This window comes from Haliotis asinina, chromosome 3 (assembly GCF_037392515.1).
Source record: "Haliotis asinina isolate JCU_RB_2024 chromosome 3, JCU_Hal_asi_v2, whole genome shotgun sequence".
Taxonomy (NCBI): Eukaryota; Metazoa; Mollusca; class Gastropoda; order Lepetellida; family Haliotidae; genus Haliotis; species Haliotis asinina.
Window position 1 is genome coordinate 75,291,245 of NC_090282.1, and position 23,465 is coordinate 75,314,709.

The 23,465-nt window shown below is 40.1% G+C and overlaps 1 protein-coding gene across 2 annotated transcripts in view; it reads left to right on the top strand.

Annotated features, from left to right (window-relative positions):
- Positions 1 to 23,465, top strand: part of LOC137278456 (uncharacterized) — a 45,302-nt gene that overhangs the window by 16,285 nt on the left and 5,552 nt on the right. For both annotated transcript variants that reach the window (XM_067810786.1, XM_067810787.1), the window contains exons 5-27: positions 79 to 193; positions 396 to 543; positions 1,391 to 1,511; positions 2,004 to 2,196; positions 2,375 to 2,519; positions 2,754 to 2,979; positions 3,623 to 3,784; positions 4,651 to 4,793; positions 6,548 to 6,664; positions 7,552 to 7,621; positions 8,081 to 8,136; positions 8,274 to 8,423; positions 11,012 to 11,120; positions 12,731 to 12,784; positions 14,439 to 14,986; positions 15,429 to 15,606; positions 15,915 to 16,055; positions 16,336 to 17,264; positions 17,603 to 17,821; positions 18,307 to 18,386; positions 20,958 to 21,063; positions 21,191 to 21,344; positions 22,487 to 22,702. In XM_067810786.1, the coding sequence (XP_067666887.1) occupies positions 79 to 193; positions 396 to 543; positions 1,391 to 1,511; positions 2,004 to 2,196; positions 2,375 to 2,519; positions 2,754 to 2,979; positions 3,623 to 3,784; positions 4,651 to 4,793; positions 6,548 to 6,664; positions 7,552 to 7,621; positions 8,081 to 8,136; positions 8,274 to 8,423; positions 11,012 to 11,120; positions 12,731 to 12,784; positions 14,439 to 14,986; positions 15,429 to 15,606; positions 15,915 to 16,055; positions 16,336 to 17,264; positions 17,603 to 17,821; positions 18,307 to 18,386; positions 20,958 to 21,063; positions 21,191 to 21,344; positions 22,487 to 22,702 (4,380 nt within the window). The remainder of the gene's footprint in view (positions 1 to 78; positions 194 to 395; positions 544 to 1,390; positions 1,512 to 2,003; positions 2,197 to 2,374; positions 2,520 to 2,753; positions 2,980 to 3,622; positions 3,785 to 4,650; positions 4,794 to 6,547; positions 6,665 to 7,551; positions 7,622 to 8,080; positions 8,137 to 8,273; positions 8,424 to 11,011; positions 11,121 to 12,730; positions 12,785 to 14,438; positions 14,987 to 15,428; positions 15,607 to 15,914; positions 16,056 to 16,335; positions 17,265 to 17,602; positions 17,822 to 18,306; positions 18,387 to 20,957; positions 21,064 to 21,190; positions 21,345 to 22,486; positions 22,703 to 23,465) is intronic.

The following is a 23,465-nucleotide window of genomic DNA, read 5'->3' on the forward strand; positions in this document are numbered from 1 at the left end:
TTTCAGTATAAATCGAAATAAAGTTCCCTTTTATCATCGCTGTTCCCGTGAATATTATAATCTGACCTCTTTTGTCAGGTGAATCCACTTCTTGAAGCTTTCGGGAACGCCGCCACCAACATGAACAATAACTCGAGCCGTTTTGGAAAGTTCATCGAACTGCATTACAACGATCATGGAACTCTACTGGGAGGTAAATGATCTCTGGGTCACGGAGCGATCCAACTGTTTGTCTATGGTGTTGTCTTTACCTTGTAGGAGCCACCTGTAAACAATCATTTTTCCATCTTCCCTTTATCATTCGAGTTTCAGCATGTAACAAAACGTGTTTATGATAATTAAAACTAAATTTCAGTAGTAGAATGTCTGACATTGCTATTGCATACCCCTTTCAGCTAAAATCGATGACTACATTCTGGAAAAGTCCCGAGTTGTTCACCGCTCTGCTGGGGAGAAGAACTTTCACATATTCTACGCTCTGTTCGCTGGGATGTCTCGAGATCGACTCTTGTACTACTTCCTGGAGGACCCAGACTCACACAGGTGACTGCACTACACTATACCAAACCCGTATGAATATATCTAAAGCCAGTCATTTTAGACTGATCGCCACACGTTGGGATATTCTGAGAGTTTTCAGTACGAGTACCTCAAACCATGCTCGTCGTTGCACAAACTCAGTTCGCAGTGTCTTTACTTTCTTTGAAATCCAAGGAAGAAACATGATGTTACATCTTGTCATTGCCCCTACATATGCGACCTTAAATGTACACGAGCCCAGAACTCTACATTTTTCACAATACGGTAATTTTACATACTCTCTGAAAGTACAAAGATCGGAAACGGCATTTACGATGTCGTCAGTTTCGAAAAGGGCCTGCCGAGGATTTCAAAGTGAGCATCGCAAACTGACAGTGTTACCTGGGAATCGCGGGGATTGCAAATCAGTTCTCTGTAGCCATAGTACGTCATAGAGAATTCGTTATTCACGACTTTTATATGATAATATACAGAGGTTAGTTCGGGAATTTTAAAACAGTTCGGTATAGCCATCAGTTCTTTATATCTGTGTTCGTTATAAAAGTATTCTACTGTAGTATCAATATAGTCCCTCACCATTGTTTCTATCACTAAATAATGTATCATACATTAACGTTGGACTATAATAATTAATTCACTTCTTAGCGACTTGTAATAATACTTGATTCAACGATTTCATACATGGCACCATTTGTGTCTAAAAGCATTACTGAACTGTGTCTGAAACAAACACCATTGTTTCAAAACAAGAAAGATCACAATTACAAATTACTTCATCCCACCTTTGCCTTGTGGTTGCCTTAACTGACCTGCTGTATGATCATGGAGTAAAAGGTTTTTTGTCCTCCAGAATCATGAGGGACTCTGACCCCACCAAGAGCGTATACGAAACTCCCGAGGAGTTCCAGCACTACCAGCGGATGTTTGGGGATCTCACGTGCCTCATGTTCCAAATCGGCTTCACAGAAGAGGTAGATATATTCACTTTTTGTAGCATACACAATATTTTTAATTTATTAAATTGATCACTGCAAAAGAAAGCCTTGGTTATACGCTTCAAGTCCTGATAAACGTCTTGTGTCGACTCCTTTTGTTCTCCGGGTTGATGGGATTGTCCAGTTGGTAAATTCGTTTTCAGGCCAAAATGCCATGGCATTACAATGTTCTTGTTTCTAGGCCTTTATGATACTGCTAGCATTGTGCAAAAATTAAATCCAAGTACTTCTTACACATTTACCTCAAAACAACGTTACAGGTTGAACAGACAGAAGTGAGTGAATGTATGTTATACCGATTCCACGGAAAAGAAGAAAACATACATTTCAGTACGTGCACACTAGACTGTGATGGTTCGATGCATAACATGATGACGTTTCACTCGACATGCTTCACACTGTTATCCCCAAGGTCTTTGTTGCGACAATGCTAACTATTAAATTAATTAAACGTTTTGAAATTGACAGCATCTGACTGTGATCTACATCATTCTGGCATCCATCTTGCACCTGGCCAACATCGTCTTCTTGCCCTGCGAGGAAACAGATGGGGTAACGGTAGCGGATGAGTACCCACTTGCGGCAGTTGTGAAACTACTCGGCATTGAAAACGAAATGTCCCTCACTGAGGCTTTAATCTCCAACGTCAACACAATCAAAGGTAACAGCTACTTACTTGTTCGATGCAGTGTATATGGGAACATATAGTGTCTCCTAATGAAAGGGACTTATCAAATATAATTATCCATCAACATGTATCTAATTGACAAATGTTTCAAAGTGTTCTTTTTGTCGTCTTTTTTATGTATACTGTTTCATTTTTACATTGCTGCTTCTAGGTGAGAGAATCCAAAGCTGGAAAACTCTGAGGGAGGCTAATGACGGAAGGGATGCACTTTCCAAGGAATTGTATGCAAGACTTTTTGGTTGGATCGTTGGTCAAGTCAACAGGAATCTGTGGCCTGAAAACTCTGAAGAACTAAAGTAAGTTAATTAATTAAACAATTTATTTACTGTTACAACGTTTCATCGAATACGTATGTCAAATAATCATGGAAACTGAAATACATGTATATCCATATGAAATGTATCCGTTGCACGTTTTACAGATATCTTTGTTATTATCATTACACGATGCCATTTAGAAAGTGGTCAAATGCAACATATGTCATGTTATTATCACCCTTATGGTAGGAATAAAATGTGTATTACCTACAGACTTGTCCGCGGACCTTCTATCGGGCTGCTAGACATGTCAGGGTTCGAGAACTTCCACCGCAACTGCTTCGACCAGTTCCTCATCAACATCTCCAACGAACGTCTCCAGCAGTACTTCATGGACTACATCTTCCCCCGTGAACGGAAGGAGTTCGAACTGGAAGGCGTGGAATGGTCTGACATAGATTACAGGTCCAACGATGAGGTGTTGGATCTAGTATTCTCGGTAAGCACATTAAGTGATCTCAGGAGTCCTCTGATGATGTCTGAACCTGTCTGAGTACTGAACTGTATCCCCACAACAAGTACATGTGAGCCCGAATTTTGTTCAAACGTTCTGCAAGGTATGGAGGCCAGCCATTTTGCCACTAGAGACCATGCAAGGAGGGCTCAGCCAGTCTATTTAAGTGCCGTAGGTGTCATACGAAAACCTGGTATCATGACTGTTTGATAGTTATTCATAAATGTTCGTCTTTCTGTCGTCGTATCTCATTGTGCCTTGGTTTTCTGGTGCAGGCCCAGCTGTTTACAGATTGCGTGGTACAGCTGTAATACTGCTGAAAACAGCGTTAAGCATACACATGCATATGATATCGTCAGAATTGTAAAATCAACTCTGATTTTAGCAGATATTTCTCAAAAGATAAGGAAATGTTCTGTCGTTTTCATTTTAAAAAAACTGTAGTAAGGATGAACACACTTGGCCCTTTATCAAACACGCTTTGGATTTGCTATTGTCTTGTCCCTTGCTAGGAACAAAAACATAGAACGTCATTGACTTCTGTCAGTGGTGTCTGGCCCTACAGAATTTGCTTTATAAACGCTTTTAGCTTTTCCCATTGTTCTCATGTGCTGCTATTCTGTCACAGCGCCCTCATGGCATCCTGTCTCTACTGGATGAGGAGTCCCACTTCCCTCAGTCAACAGACTCAACCTTTGTTCATAAACTCAACAAGTACTGTTCCAAGAGTGGCCGATACCTTCCTCAGAGGTCTCAAGTTGGATTTGGTATACAACATTATGCTGAGAAGGTACATTTTTTATACAAAAATATTGCTCTTCTATTAGAAGAATGTGTTGTTCAGATTGCAGATATCATATGTGGTGTTTATGCTCCATAATCATATTCATATACAAAGCATACAATCCGCAAAATAAAATTCACAAATGTACAGGAATTATTCATTGCACGAATTTGTTTCATAACTTTCAAAACAAAAATCAGAAAGTTTAACATAGGGTATCCCTGACATGATATCTCTCACAGTATTGACAGCAAAGATATATGTGATTTAGACTACATTGGTAACTAACAGAAAAATACAGTTCACGAACGATGGTAAACGTACAGGATGCCATAAGATGTTCCTTAAATTGCTTATGACGCCCCATTCCACCTTCAGCATCGCAAGCAAATGTGAAGATCACACGACGAAGATTTTGACGTATTATATCCGACCTCCTGAATACCACATATTTTCCTTTACCAAATATATGCTTCACATATTGCTCACATATGAAATGCAGGTTACATAATTGATTTACATAATGGAGATTACGCTGCTTGTGTTTCAAAAAATAACATAAACATCTATGTGCCTTGCTGTTGCACTTTTCAGTAAAACTGTGGCGATTTGGATCATGATTATGATCTTTAAGTGCCGTCGACATTTGCATATGACGATAATCATGATATCTTTTCTGCTGACGAGCATTCGTATTGTTGAAAGTATTTAGTCAAGCGGGACTGTTAACATTTAAAAAATATATCAAGCTGACAAAGGCACCAGTTCATTCACGTGTAATTAACTGCCATACAAAATTAGCCTCACAGACGCTTTGTCTATATTGGATGGAGCAGTATTAAAACGTTTTAACATCTATGTTGTTTGTGCAGGTGATGTACGACGCCAAAGGGTTTCTTGAACGTAACCGTGACAACCTCAGCCAGGACTTAATGCTGTGTCTTCAACAGAGCAACAACGACTTTGTCAAGGATCTTTTCACGGCGTCCCTCTCAGCCACAGGAACCATCTCGGAGTAAGTTGCATTATACCTTATGTCATTACAATCAGGGACCATCTCAGAGAAAATAACATTCAACAGTACGTCTTTATTGTCAGAGATTTCCTCAGAGTAAATTCAATTATATAGCATGACCTTCTCAGAGTAAGTTACATTATACAATATGACCTTCTCAGAGTAAGTTACATTATACAATATGACCCTCTCAGAGTAAGTTACATTATGCAATATGACCTTCTCAGAGTAAGTTACATTATACAATATGACCTTCTCAGAGTAAGTTACATTATACAATATGACCTTCTCAGAGTAAGTTACATTATACAATATGACCTTCTCAGAGTAAGTTACATTATACAATATGACCTTCTCAGAGTAAGTTACATTATACAATATGACCTTCTCAGAGTAAGTTACATTATACAATATGACCTTCTCAGAGTAAGTTACATTATACAATATGACCTTCTCAGGGTAATATACATCAGTTACGTCAGTTACATTATTTTTCATGACATGACTGTCGTGGAGTAAGTATCATTATAAAGCATGGCATGACAGTAACTATCATTATATAGCATGACAATACCGTCTTGTAGTAAGTATCGTTATAAAGCATGGAATCACGAAGTAAGTACCATTGTAACATCGGAGTAAGTTACATTGTACATCACGACCACCACAGAGTAAGATGTATTTTATATGTCTCTCCTGTCAGGGACCATCTCCTACTTACTTTTTATTATGATACATTAGTAATATTATTTCAGCAGGTGTCATTCCCAAGACACGATATAAGCATTATGTAACTTGTGTGTCATTTGGCGTTTTCATACCTCTCACATTTTGTCTACAATCTACGCTGTAATGGCAACCATGTGAGGCAGGTACCCGTTGATTTGATTCGTACCTAGCTATCCTTTCACAGAACAAAGAGATCAGGAAGATGTATTTAAAACATTACAAGAGATCTTCCAGACGGACTCAGCTCCTACTGACACATTTCCCCACTCGTCCGTCGTGCGGGGCTATAAAACTGTCAGGCCAGGGCGGGGAGACAGTGGCAGCCCCGAGCATACTCGCCTCACTGTCGGACTAACACATCCCCTTAGGCCATATAATTATAGATAAATATCGAAATGACTTTAATGTATTCTCGCATATCGCGTATACGGATCTAGTTACTTATACCAAGCCGACGGCTTAATATTCACTGATGTTTTTAGAATGTATATATTACAGGACTTTCTTGAGGAGAAAGACATTCGGTTCTGGATACAATGAAGGACATTAACAATTCCGTTATAGTCGTTAAAATGTAAGAGAACGTTGGGAATGGATTTGTTTAGATTGTGATAACGGCCCTCTGGTCTGTGAGAAAGTTATGGTCGTTTGGGGTTTTTTTGGTCAAATTTCAAATAGAAGTTCTAAACATGAACGCTTTCTTTTATAAGTTTACATTTCTTCTTTTTTCTTTTTTTTCTGATCTCATCTAAATTAATCATCACAAAACACACGTGCGAGCACTCACACGCGCATTCACGCACTCACTATCCCATTCACTCGCCCACTCGTTCCATCATGCCACAGGTGATATTTAAATATAAGTAAGCCCCAGAACATGTGTTCTCAATGTACTGGGTTCAGTGTCGAATTCTCCCTATTTTGACAATTAAAGGAGATTGAATACGGTATTTGGTCTCTTATTGTTTTACGCTTATGAGGTCTTTTCCGTTATCAAAAATGTTTATTACGTAATTTCTCTTTAGTTTCGCAAGCAAATATTCTGGTCGTCCGAAATTGCCTTCAGCATGGCCGGTGATGATCGAAGCAGATCGACTCAAAGTGAAACTGTCAAGAGAGGCTTCTCTCAAAATAAAGAGAAGGTAATTATTTTATACTACAGCTCCATTGTTCAATGTGTTACATACATGTATAGTCATACTCTGGTCCTATAGGACCGATAACATCTTGGAACAACATTTGCATGAATGGGTTGGCTCCATCTGAAGCTGCTGACGTTACTGTACCAGCTTGTATCACTCTTTTTTCAGCAGGTGTCGCTGTTTGATCCAGTCATTATTATAAAACCATTCCTAAGAATGGCCATGACAAGAATATTTACATGTTATTTACATACTTACATTGCTTCCCTTATGAGGTGCGTGATTCTCATAGTGATCTCGCCATGAATATATTTCCTTCAAGAACTAACAGACCATTTCCTGAGACAGCCTGGTCTTGGCTTGTTACACATATTTCCATTGTTGTACCTGGTAACAGTGATGCTTACTTGAATCATCTTGCTTACCACACGTTTTAATGTGACATGTAGACGAGACAGAAGTTGACATTTATTGAATCTACTTCATAACGTATTCTGGACGAGGATGTCCAGCGGTTCTATGTAGTTGGTAGACTCTTGTCCATGTTGGGGGCTTGGATTTGGGAGGTAAGATAAGCAGCATCAAATATGATGGCTTCTGAAGTCATGTCTCTGAGGAGCGTGAGATATCCCGATACAGACTGATATTCTGAAACACCTAACCTAATTTGTCAGTCCGAGGTTTAATTTGTTTTGTTTGACAACGGATATTTATCATATCTATTTATCTTCAGTCCCGATATTTCATAATTACGGTCGATTTAGTCCCAGATATTAGTGAATTTTCTGTGTGAGTTGTATTTGTAGCATCTTTAAAATTTCATGAATAGAATTTGTGCTTTGAGTCGTTGTTTTTAACGCAACTGTGTTTGTATCTCTTTAATTCAGAGGTCTCTCCGGTGACAGTATCCCAAGTGCATCTGGCCGGGCCTCCCCAACGGTTAACAAGCATCTCAAGGTCGGTGACCCAAGATGTGTCTCAACCAGTGTCTCTTGTTTCAATGCTTGTGTATGGGATGTGGGATGGTGGAGTTCAGTAAACGTTCACTGGTCACACTAAAGACCGGGACGGGACATGGGTATAGTGCATATGTATACGCATAAATAACACTTCATTAGTTCTTGTGACCACTGTCAGTATGATGTCGTTACATTGGTAGAAGCGTCGTAAAATTATACTCACTCGAAAGTGCTTGTATGATCTGCACTCATTTCAATTCAAAGTAAAATGGACCTAACTGATTTCGAGATAACCCTATATGCGGGATGGAAGGTAACTGGAATGCAGGGGAATCCTTACAAGATAGTTCTTCATCATACTCTGACAAATAATTTGATGGTTACCGGATTGAGCATGTATATTTTATGCAATTAACATAATACTTTACGCTATGTCCTTTTTTACTCCTATTTACAGAGGTCTTTGTCAGATTTGATGTCTAAACTGTCACAGGCCCAGCCGCTATTTGTCAGGTAAGGCAGCATAAGTTGCGCATTTTCTGAAAACAATACTTCTTAATCAACTTCAACAAACTTATGCGTCGGTGTATGTCATGCATTGTGTGACTTCAAATGCATACATAACATTTCATAAAATGCTAAATCTTCAGATGCCTCAAGCCCAACAAAAACCTCTCTCCAGCCAAGTTTGACATAACTCTGGTCCGTAGACAGTTGCTTTGCAACGGCTTGATGGAAATTGCACAGCTCCGTAGGGACGGTTATCCAATCAGGATTCGATATGAGGATTTCGCTGAACGGTAGGTGTACTAATCCAGTTCTGGTGGTCGGGCATGTTGACTTTGTTAGTGCATGTGATATTATCCAACTTGCCTACAGCTCTGCCTATAATGTCTGTTAAGGGAATGTTTTCACAAGCAACGATTATATACCGGAATCGTCAGTTTTACGAAACTGAATTTGGGGGTCAGTGTTTGACGTTCGTCCATTGCTATTCGTAAAATTATCCGTAAATACTCTAATGATTTTGTCTGACATGTAAAACGTGCCCCTATTCATATGCGTCAGATGAGACAAAAATTAAAGTTCTAAATAGGGAAATAGCATTGTTTGTTGATTTGTGTGACACTCTACAATTGTGTGGGTTGAAGCATCTCATATGTCCTGTTTTGGATGGCACATATAGCTGGACGATATGTAGGTGGCGGGTACATCCTTGTAGGATACAGTGCGAGTAGTATAAATAGAACCCCGGGGGCCAGGGGCTAGACGTGTGCGGACTGTCACATACACGGACACAGGAGTATGATTCATGGGAACAGTCCACACAAACACTAGTAGCAAAACATTTTGGCAGATTAGGTATTCATATGCGCTTGAATCGTGTTGAATATCTTGTTAGTTCGTTATTTTTAGACAGTCGTTGTAGTTTCATTTTTTAAATTGCGTATTGTTTTTGTAAACTTGGCTAAAATTGCTGGCTCAGTTTCGCTTTCATGCTATATGCTGATGTTGTGCTCCTCTCTCCCCACTAATTAAACCTGATGACAGTGACCTCTGTGAAAATGTCTTCAGAAAAACCAGAGCTCATTGTGGCCGGTTTACCGCTATATTGTAGCAGCTACTGATGTATCGATCAGTGTGCGTGTGCGTGTGCGTGTGCGTGTGCGTGTGCGTGTGCGTGTGCGCGTGTGCGTGTGCGTATGTGCTGTTTTAACGTAGAACCTAAGTACAAAAGGATATGCGGTCTTAATTATCCCCACGAAGGCACTCTGTTTAGTCTTGATTACACGTTTGGATGAGATAAAGACGTGACATATAAGAGTTATCCCCTGGTATTATGCAATATACGCATCACATTTTCAGTAAATATGTTCATGAATAACACGGGATGGAGGCATAAATACATACTCATGAATATTTTTATTGATTACTGCGAGGTACAGTATTGTCAGAAGGGTATTCGCAACCGTCTGATGACATCGAGGTCTCCATCAAATACTGTAACGTTATGACGCCCAAACGGTCTCCTGTTAATTTTTGTCTAACATGAATTTAAATGTATATCAAATCGTAAAATGTCACGACGTTGTGTACCTATGCATTATAAACCCGCAATATATAATTCCTTGACGCAGAACAGGATAATCGTGGGTAACCTACGTCATAATGGTCTGTCTGGGCACTAACTCTCTAAACACGTCACACGATGCTCCTAACCATTAATGCTGACGCGAAATATATACATCTTTCAAGATTTGTGTTGTACTTCGTTTATCAAGAAAAAGCGTGACTCTCCCTTCGAGAAACCCACAGTATCAGGACGTAAGGTCGCTCCCACGTGTTTCAGTAATATGAATAACTTTACTGTCTTGTGCGATGGTGACGTTGCGTTGTTCTGTGTAGCTGTGATTTTATTGGGCAATGTTGAGGAACATTGAAGTTCCTGTAGATGAGTCAGAAAAATCCCGAAACATTCACTGTTTGTACTCATGGTCCAGGTTATATATCTATATGTCTGTGGGTATGCATTATAGAGACTGCTCTGTTAACCCATAAAACCTCACCTTAGAATACTTGTGGCTGGAGGTTTTGGGTACATCGAGTGGGCGATGAATAATCGTCACAACATATATTGCAATGAAACGTTAACCGCTATCACATCAAGAATAACTCGCCGCAAGCAGTTGATAACTGCTCTCTAAGAGGTAAAGTGCAGTGCAGAAAACCTTTCTGTTGAACCCCTCTGAACCGGATCCTGCACATGCTGACACCAATGCCATGATTGTTTTATAAGTACATATGTGTAAAGAAACAATGCTCCCTTTACCGTGATCGCTTAGTAAGGACAGCTCCTGTTTAACAATCCAGTCCAGGCATAAGAGGCTCACAGTAAACAGCAAGAACAACAAGGGATTTTTCTAAGTGATAATAATACAGATATATGCCAGATAACCTTCAAGATATGCAGCAAAGATGTATTAAGACTTGATAATTGTATTTTTTCCAACATTTTTGTAACTTTCATGATATCATTAATCAGCGTAGGTGTGGCCCTCTCGTCTTAAGCATTTATTTTAATTTTATACAATGTGACCACATGTTTATTATACCAAGTCTTCATGTGGAACTCCTTGTCTCATTGACTGGACCACGGACCGCTGACTACACAATTAAGCATTGGTGTAACAGACGTCCGACGCCAAACAGTCAACGTTCTCATGACGGGAGTTGACCACTTGACTAATTGTAATTAAAGGGAGTAGTCATGCACAGAGACAGATGACCAACATGTACATTTCAGTATAAGTAGACCACTCAACTGCCTCTATGGGCATTGGTTGTATGAAGGTCTCTGATGGAAGGTGTACATTTCACTGTATGACAGGTACTCTGGTATATGTGATGAAGTGAACTACGATGCTGATTCACTATCTCGCTGCAAGGAAATACTGAGAGCCGTGCATGTGCGTGACTACAAACAGGGAAGGTCCAAGGTAGGTGGAAACCAGTTTGTCGTTCTTTATAATGTCCGTTTCATGTGGCAGAAAATTGCGTTAAGCACGAGTAGCTTTTCATTATTTCATTTATTATTATTATTTTTTATTTGGTGCGTTTAACACATTATGATCCAAAAAAGCTTTAAGTATGTGCCGAGAGAGTAAACGTTAACGTCATATGACAATAGCTGTATAGCCTTTACTTTGAAATTTGCAGGCGGTCCTGTCGTAAAATTCGTGATTATCATTACAAAGTCAGCTATGAATACATTTCGTATGAATATGATACATTAATGTGTGTAATTAATATAACTTTTGTCATAAACATCCACACGTTTTCAGGGTGGTTGTGAACTGAAAGTTGTCATCTGAAATAACTGAAGGATTAAAATGTAAATATTTTATTAAAATTATACGACGCATAATACTTTAGTTTATAGATATTACGTTACTCAATCCTGTGTGTTCCAAATGTGTGTATCAAATCTGTGATTATGTTCATAATTTGTAAGCAAAGAGTGTTGGTGTTTATGGGTTTCACTGAGACCTGTCTGGGTTTTACACTCACACACAACCCTCCGGAACACTGGAGACTGCATTGTATCATATATACTGAAATATTTCATTCCTTAAATACACTGGTTTGCTACAGATGAAATCACCTTTGCCGTCACATTCTTGAATGCCTATATGTTCCTGACACAGTGGGAATTATGCAATTCACATTACTTTTAACAGCGATTTTTCAGGAATATAGCAAGAGTTTTGTTCTTTAGCGGAAGGTTCTTCAGTATTGAGTCAACATTCATATAAGATCGTTCACATGCACATTCATGTTCCAAGACAATCATCATCTCCTTGAGCCACTGTCCATTATCAATTAGTAGAGCACTGAGACGGAACGGACATATCAATGACTCGCACATATAAATGATCGTCCTACATACCACCACTGGACATTAACATGCCCTGACCTGACAGTCCGGTCAAGCTGACTGGCCCTCTCTTTGATGACGTCATACAGTCTGAATATTACATAGTATATCATGTTGCCACAGGTCTTACAAACCTCTCGTTATGCCTTCATGATGAAACGTCAGTTGTTATTAGGTTAATAGATTTGTCGTAGATGAAATAATAATGCGTAATTACAAGACATACTATCCTTGCCTGATGAAATTCATTCCTCATCATTATGATGATGGATGAAAGTCTATGATAATCTTAGGCATAGTTCTAAGATTCATACATATATGAGCGTTATGCTTGTAATGTCTTCAACCACATTTTATAAGAAATGTGTTGGTATGGCTACGTGAATATAATCCGTCAACACCACAAAATTGCACGTCTCGAATATGGGGAGGAGACGTATTCCATTAGTCGGTCGTGAATGATAATGAATGACTCATTACACAAGTTTTAAACTGAAAACTGAAGCAATCACAGTCAAGACACAATGAGTATACGTTTGGGCTTTTTTTTTTGTTTTTGGGGTTGTTTCTTGGGGTTGTTTATTTTTTGTTGTTTGTTTGGGGGTTTTTTTGTCCTTTATTTTTTTTTAAAGGTCAGATGTTTTTACACAGGCTGGCTTCTATTTGTTGCAGCTCTTCCTGAAAATGTGGCATAAAGAACAGCTTGAGACTGCACTGAAGGAAAAGGTACGTCACATATGGTAATTCATTACTGTCAGTAGCTCACAACGCTTACAACTCTCGCGCTTTTTTGTCACGAAACGTTTTACCCTCTGTAGAATTAGGTACGATTGATCGTGTTGACGGACTTCCTTATGAAGCCGATAAATATTTCTGAATATGTCTTGACATACATTTATCTATATTCTTAATTAAGATTAATTATCTATGCCTTTAGTGATATTTAGCTCATCTAAGATTTTAACACCGAGGCCCACATTACTTCAAAGAGCCTTGTTTAGGAATGTTATACTTAACATCTTAACATTTAATTAAATGAAAATCGTTTGTTAGTTTCCAGGCCTAACAGGTTCTTGTTACGTTACACAGAATACATGTTATTTCCAATACTGATAAAATTTAAAATAAATATTGTTATTAATTATTTTATGATGCAGGAGATTACTTACCCTACTGCCATCATATTAAATATAAACGTTGAAAGTAAATTCAAAATTCAATTTGGTACAAGATATATTGTTTAGCCATAGACGGCAATACCGTGGAGTAATATATTATGGAGGAAGTCATGCTCGTACAGCCCACATATGTGGGAAATATATGCTATGCCTCAGCTCCATGGAGTCATTTGATTTATAGTCGTTTCGTGTCACAATAACCCATACACCTGAAAACTCCCACGTATCCAGAACACCTAACATTTCAAATGTAAAAATAAAATTGAGATTTTCGCATTGAAAATATCAGAGTCAACCCAACATCTGTATAAAGGGATCTCATCAGTATTTGTACTAGTGCTATATTGTCAAAGCATTGCATGACATCTCTAGGTGTGCCCCATGCTCAGATATACGGTTTATTCGTGTAGCGCTTATGGCTAAATACATCTAACTAAGGCAGACTTCATGGTTTCTTTCCTTCGCCTGGAGGACATATCAGTCAGGACGAACCTCTGTCCATAAAATCCACATCGACACATACTTATTCTCTGAATGTATTGCCGAGAGGAGTGAAATGCGCCATGGAGTTCACGTCACACTGTGGGTCTTGTGTTTCGTTGAACTTCAGTAAAGAACTGTTTCATTCGGCAGTGTGATGTGGATTTACTGGACTCATATCTTACGATGGGAGTGATCTCACTGATGGCCTCTGTCAATTCAACTGTGTACATGTTATGCGTGAAGTATGAACGCCAGGATTACAATTGTATTTGATGTTCTTTCATTTTTATAATTCTTTCCCATGTGTACCTATTGTATGGTTGTTTTGCGAGAATAGTACTATTACATATTAATGTATTGCCATTTGAAGGTTTAAATATGATGTGATTTTGCAGATCGTTAATTAAACCCTGTTTGACGGAACATTTGAAGCGAAAATACTTGAGACAAAAGGACAAGAGGTTTTATGGATGACAACTTCTTTATTGTGAGGAGTCACGACGTTTCGAAGAATATTCTTACTTCTTCATCAGGTGAATGAGATGAAGAAGTAATCATTCACCTGATGAAGAAATAAGAATATTCTTCGAAACGTCGTGACTCCTCACAATAAAGAAGTTGTCATCCATAAAAACTCTTGTCTTTATGTGAAAATACTGGTGTACATTTGATTTCATTGTAACAAATGAATGCAGTATAATTTTGTTTTGATTCAACAGATCAAAGAGCGAGAGTTTCGCCGCCAGTCCCAAGCATCCTTGCTGACTGTGATGAGTGACGGGATTACCGAGCCCGACTACTACCACTCCACCCTCGGCTCCTTGGACAGCGGTAATGCCTCATCGGACACCATTCACACCATCATGGACGCCAACCGAGGGAAGAGAATGTCCGTTCCAAATCTTCTCCATGTTCAACCCACTCCGGATTTCTCCAAACGGAGGATGTCAATGGCCAACATCACGGGAGATTTCGTCGGGGGTTCCCTAGACCGGAAACTGTTCCCAACCAGTTTGTCTGCATGTGACACTGACAGCAGACGACTTTCTGTGGCCGAGACTCTGGAACAGGACTTGAGTGAAAGTGTGTCTATGGTGGGTACAGACTCACAGAGTCTGTATAACACAATCGGGGATGTGAAGTGTGCCGGTGGTGGGGACCCCGGGACCAGGGACGATGGGAACATCAAGGAACCTCTCCCTGATCCAGAAGTTACATGTGAAGACGAGTCAGCAGAATCAGATAAGGAGGACGAGGATGATCTCTGGTAAGACTTTGATCTAGTTGTAGGTTGTCTAGTTGGAGATGTTTTCATCAGCAATACCTGGTGTTTTGAATATCCTTTACGTCGGGATACGCACAGAGATACGCACTATGTGTGATGACTCCATGAAACGATCGAAGCGCTACGACAGTCCTTGGTCAGCATCAAATTATAAGAGTTACGATCACTTTTGCTGTACGGTATCTTCGTTGAAAGGAAGGGCTGTCCGTGTGATCAAGTGCATATTGTTGACCAATATCTTTACGATTTCCGTTGATCGGATTGCCTGTGGCCGTCGTCATGTGCTGGAAAGAAGCATCCAGTGTTCACTCCATCTTTTTTCAAACCTATGAAACAATGGAAATAAGGAAAACTTATTCCTAGGCATAGAAGGATAGCATACGCACTTTTACTTTATTTATTGTTATCTCGTGTTCCACTCCAGGCGACCGTACGACGTCTTCCAGGTGTCAGAACGAGATTTCGAGGACAATGATTCTATATTCAACAACATCCTGAAGGTGATCCGTTTGTTCCTGTACCTCCTCCTGGTGACGTGTATCCTGGGAGGGACCGTGTCCAGCAGACTGTCCCTACTCCTCATCACGTCCGGCATCAGAGATGTACGTTACCCTGTCTAACCCTTCACAATACTTGTTGTAAATGATACTTATACTCTACCCGAAGTGGTGTATTGTATAATGCTTGTTACAAACATATAATGACTATTATTCACTTTTGTCTTTATAGCTTTTGAATGGTTATGTAGTAGTATGACCATATACATGATTTTATATACAAGTATGTTTCAAGACATTAAGCTTTAAATTTTAAAATCAGTTTTATAGTATGAAACCTCAAGATGCATAGAGACGTATATAGTTTTAATTAGTTGTCTTAAAGTATATGGAAATATGACTTGCGTTCACAGAAAGACTTGGACAGGCGTGGAGAGAGTATGGTCATCCTTCTCATTTGCATGTGTGTTCCTATAGCCTGGAACTGGTTTATGGCATTCATGAAGATTCTTTTCGGAGGAAAGGACTGGCCCTCGATAAAAACTGTCTTCATTGTAAGTCACCATCTCACAGAAAACGTTCTATGCATCTGTAGTGCAACTGCAGTTAACTAATGTAGAGATGTAGAGAGGAAACCGCTTTGCAATTTAATTTGAATATTACGGTGAATGGAAATCGGTTTGCTTTGAATCTAGTCATTTTCGAAGTTCACTGTTTGTCTTTATAATTTTGCTTCTGACAGAAATGATTGATCCTAAACTTGGAGACTATATATAATGTAAATGTAGTGTTCTGTGACTGATGCTTTTACATACCTTATTTTGTCTATTTCAGGTCACAATACTTGAACTTCTACAGACCTGTGGCTACAGCTTGTTTGTGTTCAAAGTGCTTCCAAACACCAACTTCTTCTGGGGCATAATTCTGACGTTTTCCATGTTCCAGATTCCTAGTCTCCTCAATGTCATAATAACAGAGAAGAAACTAAAGGCTGAAGTGTGGGACTGCCTGAAGGTATTCTGTGCAGTACTAGCCTTCGTCACACAGTTCGGCGCAGTGTGCTTCTTCATGATGACTAATTTCATAACAGAAGGGAAACATATTGAAATAAGCGGTGATAATGATGAGGAAAGCAAACAAACAGAGGTCATATTCAAGCAATTTGATTGGCAACTTCCTGTGAGCCTTGTGTTGGTGTCTATTGGATGGTGGGAAAATTTTCTCTGTGGTGATTGGTCAATATTTGGAAAGGTCAAGGTCTCTTTCAAACAATGGCGATCTGTGCTCCATGAAGTTCGGGAAACAACTTATTTCCTGGTTGGCCCTCTGAAGATAGGTCTTGCCATTCTCCTGGCTAGATTTCTCACGAAAGGCAACTTTGTTCTTCCAATAACAGATGAGGATGTAGAGGACAAATCTATCCACCATCTGACATCCTACAGTTTGATGTACCTGCAAATTGGTTCTGGCATTGTCGTCACTTACCTAGCTGGGATGGCGTGCAAACTACACATGCAGAAGACGGCTTTCGCTCTCCCTCTACTTCTATCGACGCCAATATGCCTGATGCTGGTATATCTCCAGTACCAGTTCAACTTCCTCCCAAGTAATTGGCACGTTGGCGCGTGGTGTTTCCCGGAAGAGTTTAAGGACATGGCACTCTACATTCCTTTAGGCTGTGCAGGAGTGTTGTGGATATCCTACTGTTTCATTGTCTCTCATGTCTGGTTCCCTGAGTGCGAAAGAATGGCTAAGATTGAAAAGTAAGTACAAATGAGTTGTTTTTAACGCCACTTCGTTCAAATTTTCGGGCTGAAGTCTCGTAGGTCTGAGATATTTACCTGGTGAAGTCCCAGGGCACAGTTGTGGGGTGAAAAAACTTATAATCAAGATAAACACCAATCACTGCCACGCCTAACGCAGACAATTTTGCAATGGCCATTGCTGTGCATATAACTCATTGTAAGCATAGTTCTCATAGGTCAACATGTGCGTTTGTACATGCTGTTTCGGACAACAGCGAATATATATATATAGGTAGTGATGTACATGTATGTAATTATGAAACATATTAGCTGATTATTTTTTTCTTTTTCGACAGGTTGTTCGTTACACCACACTACGACGGAATCTTCCCCGACTTCAACTTAACCATGCGACGACGCTGCAACGACAAAGAGGTTCGCAGCAGTCAACGTCTTGCAGGAGAGGGAGGCAAAGTAGACGTTGACGACTACGTCACTCCGATGGTGTATGTGTGTGCAACGATGTGGCATGAAACGCGACAGGAGATGACCCAGCTACTAAAATCATTATTTCGGTAGGTGAAGTATTAAGTTCAAATATGTCTTGAATAAGTGAGCCTGGTTTTACTCCGCGTTTAGCATTGTCACTGAGGGGGACAGAAATGGAGTTCACACACTGTAAACACATGTAGTATCGAATCCGGGTCTGTGATGTGTAATGTGAAGGCTTTGAGCATAAAGCGGTCTCGTCCCATAGCATTTCTGATACAAACGGGACGGTGAGGTAGCCTAGTGGATAAAGCGTTAGCTCGTCACTCCGAAGACCCGGGTTCATTTCCCCACATGGGTACAATGTGTGAAGCCCATTTATGGTGTCCCCGCCATGACATTGCGGACATATTGCTAAAAGTGGCGTAAGACGTAACTCACTCCACAAAACGTAACTCCACATGTTGCACAAGTAACTTGTCTAGATGACCAAACAATGGAAATATCAGTTTAAAACATCGTCCTGTCATAAATGTTAAAGCTAACACCTATGTTCCTGTATGGGTTCCAGACTTGACTACATGCACTGTGCCAGCAGACTCGCCCAGCAACAGTTTCATATCAGGGATCCGGACTACTTTGACCTTGAAAGTGAGTAGAATGTCACTCAGTGTCGTACGTCCCCACTCGGATCCACACGGCTAGTTCCACTAATTCCGAATATTGATGTCACAGCACCGAATATTGATGTCATATAATTACACATAGCTCCGTGACCATAACCAGATCATGTCACACGTAGTTACATGGCGTGAGCTAAGAAAATGTATATCCTGTTCGGGGAAAAACTATGCATCACGTCTCTCACACTATGCATCACGTCTCTCACGATGTCTCAGTTAAAAAGTAGTCTTAGCGGTGACTGCTGTCTGTGTTGTTCGTCAGCAGTATCAACTAAACAACCATGGTCTTTATGTGCATTGACTGATCGAACCTGTATGTACATGTACGTTTGGTAGGGCAAACAATGTGCTTGATAATAGAAATAAGTGCCGCCAGCAGAATTTATGCAGTAACCTCATAGGTGGAACCTTACAATATTGTGATGCACGCACGAACGCACACATACGCACGAACACACAAACGTACACACACACACACACACACACACACACACACACACACACACACACACACACACACACACACACACACACACACACACACACACTTGGACCTGCTCGTCTTCCCTCTGTCTAAGCCCAAATTTTCTGATGAGTTTTTGCATATAACTTTTCATCGCACACAGCGTTGTTTGTCAACGTCAAACCGGTCCGGTTTCAAGCTACTGCTGACAATAACTACAGAGCATGTGTTGTATGATAATTACCACACCCATACATACTTCATGTGGATCCAAACAATTATTTCTAATAATCTATGATGTTCCAAAGAGCCTTATGGCGTGCAGAGTCTAGGTATACTCTATCGAACTGCCGTATCACCTTGCCCTTATTGTTTTGCACATGGAAGAGACAACGTAAAACATCATTAACTAGTTGGAATAATAGTCTTTCAAAGCAAATTAAATGAATAAATGTATTTTATCTAAAGCGAAAAAAACATAAACTCATTTGCCTGAGAAAGATTACAATACCAAATAGTTTTCTATGACAATTAGTGCTTTTTGTTCTCATTAATTGTACGGTTTTATAAGAAAGGGTACAAAAAACTTTGTTATGACTGCCTCATGTATCTGATATTTATGTGTATGTGCGCGCACATTGATGCATATAGCTGTCAGTTGAACATTTGTTTCCAGTGATTGATTGCAAGGTCTAGGTTTCTCGAACAATGACTCAGAAGGTGCCCTTGTCCCAAGTCTCGTGTCTGTCAACCATGTCACCGAGAAGGAAAGTGTCATTTCCCAGATCACACCGTGTCAAACTAAATGTAAAAGCTGTTTTCTGCGCCACACATTGCCATGGCGAGATGATATGACGTATTTTCAACACGTGTCCAATTACCGGTCATTAAAACAAATATGGTGATATCCAAAGAATATAATTATTATTTTGCAGAGCTGATCACCAATGCTAAACATGTATATAAATAGATAGACAGACAGACAGACAGATAGATAGACAGATAGACAGATAGACAGATAGACAGACAGATAGATAGATAGATAGATGATATCCACGCACTAGTGCATGCTCAAGGCGCTGGTATTTTTCCCTCGGTCACTGGATGTCAATCTCAACAGCACATCGTATATCAATTTCAACTCCCTAGGGAGTATAAAACTCTTGCTGCCACTAGGCGCACCGAGTTTATTGTGTCTCTCTCATCCTAATGAGGTACCCAATTCACAGCTAGGTGGACTGGGACACGTAGTCACAGTACTTTGTCCAAGTTTAGTGCTCGTTGCTGTATCCGCAACTAGATGTATGCACGTATTCATGTGGCCACCATCTGGTCATATACCAACGAACTCGTGGGTTCTTTTAAGTGCACAGGGTTGTGTACTGTACACTAGGGGTTACGACAACTGAAAGAGTTTGCACACAAAGTTGACTCCAAGGTTTTTATACTCGGTCACAGGTGGGCTCGATCCCGAAACCGAAAGCTCGCTGGATCACTAGCCTGGCGCCTTAGCCAGCTCGCCCACCATATCCCCATATATTACCTTTATGCACCGCGTGACCACCCTTACGTAATGCTTCATAACTGATGTGTACTTTCTGTGATTTCTGACAAAACCTGACATAAGCTGAAGGCATAAAAATATAACTCGACAAAAACGCTTTAAATGCACTAATTGGTTTGAACGTACGGAAACTACTTGCAACAGTACTTCTATTTTTCACACCTATTCAAAACAGCGGCATTCCACAAACTTTGTGAAACGTCTTGGTAGATATGGAGGCGAAAATGTTTTCCCATGTAGTTCCATATTTGAACTTCTACGTTCCCGAATATTGTATGTATATGTTGACGTGTGTCACCCATGGGGCAGGGTACGGTCACCTTTTGGCAAAACTCAAGTTAGACTTGTACTGTAGAATCTAATCTTAGCAGAGATATCTTATGGAGAAAGAGGGTTTTGTCGCATTTATGTGATAAAAACAGGTTTGGCGAAAACAGGGATTGAATACAGGGTACACTCTAAAGATAACACTCACCGGTTCTCATATGACGAATGTGTGATGTGTGTTGCAGTTCACGTCATCTTTGATGACTCCTTCGAGCTGGATGAGGAGAAGGACAGATTCGTGCCCAACAGTTTTGTACGTCAGCTCATAGAGGTCATGGAAGATGCGGCAAGGTGAGTTAGAGGCAGAGTATTACAGGACACAGACTGACCGCTAGCAGGTGGACAGGTGACAGCGGGTATATTTGTTGGTAGGTCTTCTTTGCCACAGAGGACATCACCTACATTTCCCTTTTTCCAGGTCTGTTGTGAAGGGCCCTATCATCATTCCGTCCCCAGAAAAAGTCAGCACTCCCTATGGCGGGCGTCTTGTCTGGACAATGCCTGGACAGACCAAGCTGATTGTCCACTGCAAGGACAAGAACAAGATCAGACACAGGAAGAGATGGTCACAGGTAAGACAGGTTGGTCACGGTGTGTGTGTTGAAATGCACATGCATAAAACACTATCTTCACTCATTTCAATGGCAAAGTTCTCACCGTGCAAATACCCTTTTCTGGTGTGTTTAATGTTAATGTCGGCACATGATTTGGTGTCATGAAAGGTAATGAAAGGACTATTGCCAGGGAGACTGTAGTCATTTAGCAATTTAGGAATTTTCCGTTTGTTGGGTGAAATATCACTTTAAGACGCCTTTCTGAAACTTTATCACAATTCTAAGCACTTTGGAATATGTATGCTTTGTTTTGTTAACTACATTTATGTCTTATATGAGGTTTTGAACTAGGGCTGAAACGGGTACCGGGTAATTCGGGTACGAGGCGGGTAGGAACATTACTCGAGTACTAACACTCTTCTCGAGTAATCGTCCAAAGAGAGTAATCTTCCCTCTCACTCCACATGTAGTTGTGTCGGCACAAACAGGGCAGAGCAATCACGCTCCAACGCTTGGTCATGTTTCAAGCTAACTGATGACAGGCTGAAAGCAGAATGCCTGTTATGTGCGGAAAACCGACACGACCTTTTATCAGTTTGAGAATAAATCACAACACATGGTGATGACATGGTGTTGATTATGTAAGGGCGGGTCCATTGCCTATTTCGTGTGCAGTGAGTTTCAAATATAATGTAGTCATAGCATAACAACCCTTGGGATATCAGATGGGATAATTAGTTTTGAAAAGAACGTATCTCAATAGCTAAAAATTCGTACCCGAAACAACGTCCTAGCTACTGTTCAAAACACCAGGAAAACGCATTTCAGAGTTTCTAATTTCCAAAGTTTTCCGGGGTGGGAGCATGCCTGACCCCCCGTGCAGGCTCGACCACGACATGATGTCGGCTCACCCGCTTTACAGTCTCGAGACGAGTACTCGAGTATTTTCAATTACTACCCGTTTCAACCCTATTTAGAATTGGTGGAGTTAACTCCGCTTAATGACAAATCAGACGTGGGCAATCAAGTACTTGATTGACTATTGGTTCGAACTATTATAAAGCACCCTATATCTTCTGATATTAGAAAACATTTTAGTTTATACTGCACGTTACATATGATCAAGATTTGCTTTCACCTGCATCACCTCGTTGTTCCAGTGCATGTATCTCTATTATCTGCTGGGCTTTCGTCTCCTCGGGGGTAAGGGAGCCAACAAACAGATGGAGGAAGAACACATGGAGGAAGAGAGAAAACGGGAGGAAGATCACGTGAGGAACAGGAAGAAGAACAACAAGAAGAAGTCGAAGAAGAAGCCGAAGGGAGTCCCACTCAAGACCCTGCTGATGCGCATGCCGCCGGATAAATACGAGAAGGTCAGTGACATAGCTAGAAAAATTGTTAAGATGAAATCGTTTTAGTATTATCATTGCCAACAGAGAGTTGATATTAGACAGATATTGATACATACAGATTCCTGGTTATCTCAGGTATCATTTAGTATCGGGTCGTCCATTTAAGGCAATTGAACGGTTTACAATAGAACCTGATAAATATGATTAAGTCTGTTTCACGCTCTTTTTTCACACACTTTTCATGTAATGCTCATAAATCATATAGACATTTTACATGTTGCAATGAATTTGTTTTTGACACGAAACGTGACTTTTTCTGAAATCTTTGAATTCGCTTAAGTGAATATAGGCCTGCCATTCCCGATTTTCTGCCGTAAACAGAGCTGTAGCATTTTACAAAAGGCGGCCCTGGTTAGAACATAAAGCCATCCAACATGGAATCGACGTTTATGGGAGAATACAAACATCATTTCTTTCCTAATTACACCTTTGGCTTCTCGGAGAGAAACTATCAACATCATTTATGACCGTCCTCCGTCATTACATTCTAAGATTTAGTCCAAGATGCAGACAGTGACAGGTCCTTTCTTTGTCCCGTGGATTACATGTCCAGTTAATACTCACTGATTGCTGCATTTACGTACAATAACGTTTTATATTCATAGTGTTATTCTGTATTTATTTACGCCGTACACGTGAACCTATAACAGACAGACTGATACTCGTCATCATACAATAAACACTCGTAAATCCAGTTACCGCTTTATTACGATGGTTGGTTGTC